This window comes from Arachis ipaensis, chromosome B02 (assembly GCF_000816755.2).
Source record: "Arachis ipaensis cultivar K30076 chromosome B02, Araip1.1, whole genome shotgun sequence".
NCBI classification, from domain to species: domain Eukaryota; kingdom Viridiplantae; phylum Streptophyta; class Magnoliopsida; order Fabales; family Fabaceae; genus Arachis; species Arachis ipaensis.
The window spans coordinates 6,559,899-6,564,347 of record NC_029786.2 but is presented as its reverse complement, the minus strand read 5'-3'; the positions used below and the strand labels follow the sequence as shown (position 1 = coordinate 6,564,347).

The 4,449-nt window shown below is 33.6% G+C and overlaps 1 protein-coding gene across 2 annotated transcripts; it reads right to left on the bottom strand.

The window, feature by feature from the left end:
* Positions 1,310 to 4,158, bottom strand: LOC107624668 (B3 domain-containing transcription factor NGA3). Of its 2 annotated transcripts, none has more exons than XM_016327127.2 (3): positions 3,632 to 4,158; positions 3,015 to 3,192; positions 1,310 to 2,862 (listed from the first exon to the last, which is right to left on the bottom strand). In XM_016327127.2, the coding sequence occupies exons 2-3, from the start codon at positions 3,112 to 3,114 to the stop codon at positions 1,481 to 1,483; spliced, it is 1,482 nt and encodes a 493-aa protein (XP_016182613.1). In that variant the 5' UTR covers positions 3,115 to 3,192; positions 3,632 to 4,158; the 3' UTR covers positions 1,310 to 1,480. The 2 variants fall into 2 exon arrangements, with proteins under 2 accessions (XP_016182613.1, XP_020970968.1); XM_021115309.1 differs by having other exon boundaries at positions 3,015 to 3,183.

Here is a 4,449-nt window from a genome sequence, read left to right as displayed (position 1 = left end):
ACTACTATAATAATAAATTAATAATAATAATAAGAAGAAGAAGAACACAAAAAATAGGGTACTAATTAACTTATCTACTTACCCTTGTGTTTATATTATTAGAGATGTTTCTGTATTAACCTAAAACACGTTTTTGTTTTTGTGTATATATTCATAGTACAATTCCAGACAAGAAAATGCGGCTGCTGAATATAAAAGACAAGAAAATGTATCATCACAAAAAAACAAAACAAAGTACCTAAATGTATTCAGATACAATAATAGAGTGTTATAATTTTACTGTTTTATCTAATCATTTTTTATTGTTGCATATCTAATAACCTTGTTAAAGAAAATACATCAAAATTTGATGAGTTTTTATATGATTTCAAGATAATTAATAAATACCTTTAATTAAGAGAAAAATTAGAAAGAATTCAAATCAATCAATGATGCTCATAATAAGGCAGGAAGATTATAACTTGATAGATATTTTTATAAAAATATTTCACTGTATTTTAATAATTAATTTTTGTTATAAAAAATATATAATTAACATCAATAACTAAAATTTTCTAATAAGATAATAACACATGTATGATGTATGTATGTAGAACAGAGAAAAGTTGTTAAAATTAAATTAAAGTAATTATGAAAAATAGAAAGAAAAGGAAGGAGAAGAATTAGAAGAAGAAGAAGAAGAAGAATGATAGAAGAAGAAGAAGAAAAAATTACCCTTTGACAGCTGTACAAAGTTTCTGAGGTATTTTATCTGCAAAGCTAAAATGCCTAACTAAGCAGCATAGCATCTATAGCAGCAGCAGCAGAAAAAGGAGCAGTGTTTTGATCCACATCAACCCAACAATGCTAACAGAAACACCCATTAGAGAGAGAAAAATAAATTTAAAAAAAAAAAGTAACAAACTTTTCTGCGTCACCATTAATGCAGTGAACGGAAAGAGAGACCCAACAGTGGATATATATATATATACACACACACATTAACATTATCATCTCATAATGTTATAATTAACAAAAGGGACAAATTAAATTAAATTAAATTATGCTATACTATATAGTTTTGTATTGTATTTATACACAATTGATGATTGATGACAAAGGTCTAAATAAACGTGTGATTGAATTAAGGTTTTTGAGGCCTTTTTTTTTCTATTTTCTTTTGATTTTTTTTTCCTCTCTTCATTTTCCTTCTCATGACCCAAATCCCGATCTAATTTAATGCATTGACCAGTTCTAAACGTACTAAAAAGCCTTAAAAGCTGAATGAACACTAATTACGGATATGAGAGCAAAGAATAAGGAGGAGAAATAATTAAAAATAATATAATTAAAATTAAGAAGGAAAAAAAAATGCTGCAAAAGATCAGAGTGTATAGTTAACACTTTAGAACTGGTGAATGAATTGAATGTGTTTCAATTTTTCTTTTTCTTTTTTTTCTCTCTTCAATTGATGAAGATGAAGATGATGATCAATTCTTCATCAGTGTTGGCGGAATTGCAAAGAAGGGTCCAAATCAAAAAAATTTGCAGCTTGCTCCCTTATTCTTCTTCTCTGATCTTCTCCACCACCAGATTCTTCTGCATCCCTTGAGTTAGTAGAAGAGAACAAGGTGAAGCATTTTGGATCTTCTTGTTCTTGTTCTTGATGATGATCTTCTTGTTGTGGTGTTGTTGCTGTTGAAGAAGAAGAAGCACATTCCATGTTCACACCAAATAGCCTTAACCTTTTTCCTGCAGAATTATTATTGTTACTATTATTGTTACTATTACTATTACTACCATTATTACCATTACCACCACCACCATGATGATGAAAATGATGAGCAATTGGTACTGAATCTATGATCATTGGTGAACCCCTTTCTTGTTCTTGTTCTTGTTGTTGTTGTCTTGCCAATAATCCTTGATGGTAATGATGATGATGATCAACCATTGACATTGAAGAAGAAGAAGGAGGAGGAGGAGAAGGTAGTGTTGTTGATGTTGTTGATCTCAGATAAAACAACTCATTACTGTGAGGATGATTATAGCCGCCATATCCACCATGATGAATTGGATAATAATGATGATGTCTTGGTGACATCATCATTTGTGGTTGTGGCTGTGGCTGTGGTTGCGATTGCGGTGGCAGAGAGTAAAATCTGCCACCGTATCGAATCGTAGAGTAATGCGAAGACGCTTGACTGGGAATGAAGAAGGGAGTGATGAAATTCGAAGACGAAGAGGGAAAATCAAGTCCTCCATGGAGGTTGTGATGGTGATGGTGATGATTATCAGGTCTTCTTCTCCAATCTATGTATAATCTATGTCTATAACTTTCTCCAACTCCGCGTTGGAAAGAAACAATGTCACCTGCATCAAGTTTCTTCTCCTTCACAAATCTGCTCCATCCTTTCGTCATCACATAGCTCTGGCTACTGTTCCAGTAAGAGTATCTGAACCGCCACAATTTCCCGTTCCGGTCTTCGAAATTCAGGAGAAGTCCCTTCTCGTTCGACGTCGAGTCGAGCGGGAAGTACTTCTCCGCATGCTGTTTGGGAATTACCAGCCTGTTCAGCTTCCCGACGTCGCTCGGCGTCACTACTTTGTCGAACATGTGCTCTTTCTCCGCCGGAGCAGGCGGCGGAGGTTGTAGATTGGTATTATTTGTGGTGGTGGTGGTGGCGGCGGCGGCGGCGGAGGAGGAGGAGTATCCTTGGAAATTGTTGACGCCTTCATGGTGGTTGATGTTTGTCCCAAGTGACAAGTCCATGAAGTCTACTAACTGTTGCGGTTGCGGTTGCGGTTGATTTTGATTCATTCTTGTTGTGTGGTTGAAGTAATTTGATGTTGTTGCATCTTGATGTTGATGATGGTGTAACCCTAACCGATATCATGAATTTTTTTTAATGAGATTCAATTATGATTATGATGATGATGATGATGATGATGATCATGAATAATTTATATTATCCCCCAATTATATGATGATGATGATGGTGATGGTGGTTGTGGATGGAAGAAGAAGTGCTTACCGGCGGCGGTGGTGGTTTCTTCTCCCGGTGCTTCTTCCTCCTCCTCTTCTTCTTCCAAATCTTGAGAGTAGCCTTTGTTGGATTCTTGCATCAACTCCATGAAATGAAAATTATAGTGTGTGTGACCCACACACACCCTTTTCAATTCCTCCTAATTATATTTATCACTCTGTTGGATCTTAACACAATTAAAGAATTGTATTAAGAAAAAAAAAAGAAAAATATTGATCTGGGGAGAATAATAATAATAAAATAATAATTTATAATCACAAGCAGAACAATTTAGAGAAGCGTAACGTATTGCACAATTCAATCGATTGGGTAACACAACCAATCGATTGAATTGTGAAAATCTATATTGCTTTAAAGACTTAAATCGATTGGGTAATATGACCAATCGATTGAATAAGAAAAACTCCACATGCCTTGTAAAATTCAATCGATTGTGTATCAATTTCAATCAATTGAAGTTTGAAAAACCTGAATTTCAATCGATTAATTTGTACATTCAATCAATTGAATTTCTAACAGTTAAGGAAAATTAAAAAAAAAAAAGAAAAGGGGTGTTGGGAAAAGAGATAAGAGTAGTAGCAGTGAAATATAGTAAAGAAACTCACCAAAGAACAATGGGAAATAATTATAGAGAGGGAATTGAATGGAATTAAATTGAATTGAATCAAAGGAAGCCCAGATTTGTGAGGCTGTAAAAGAGAGAGAGAAAGAAAAGTAAGAGAAGAGAAGAGAGCATATGTGTGTTGATTGTTTTGTTGTTGTTGTAGTACAAATCACTAGACAACAATTGAAAGAGTCGGTGCCTTCATATTTGACCAAGAAAGAGAGAAAGAGAGAGAGGGACCTGAGGCTCAAACCCTAGAGAAAGACAACTAACAAGGCCATGGTAGATGTAGAAGATTTGAAGAAGGAGGAGGAGGAGGAAGAGAAGAAGAAGAAGAATAAGAATAAGAATAATGGAAGGTAAGATTCAGAAATGAAAAAGAAAAGAAAGGGAGGGTGATTTAGTTATTAGTACTGTATATGTGTTTATTGTTGACCTACTACTATGCACATCATACATACCCCAACATGAAAGAGCACCTTATTATTATGCTACCTATGGAGAGAGAGAGAAGAAAAAAAAAAAAAAGAAGAAGCTAAGGAGAAGGTGGTGATGTGAGTTTAGCTAACTAGTATAGTTACCTCACAGGAAGCTTCTTTACAACTAGGATAGTAATTTAGTATATATAATATTTTTAAATATTTTAAATATATTTATAATTTAAAATTTATTATATCATAAGAAAGAAATAATAACAACAGAAAGAGATGTTAATTAGGGTTTATGGGTGGTTCCATGTTTTGATAATTTTTCTATTTAAGTGATGTAAAATGATGAGGTGAAAATTTTTGTTTTGAATTAAGGAGAGTAAATACTAAC

What these genes read in the sequence shown, in the direction of transcription:
- LOC107624668 (XM_016327127.2), bottom strand. Translation starts at nt 3,114, where the DNA reads ATGGAGTTGATGCAAGAATCCAACAAAGGCTACTCTCAAGATTTGGAA. An exon ending in AGAAACCACCACCGCCGCCG is followed by an intron (nt 2,863 to 3,014) that starts GTAAGCACTTCT and finishes GATATCGGTTAG; the next exon opens with GGTTACACCATCATCAACAT.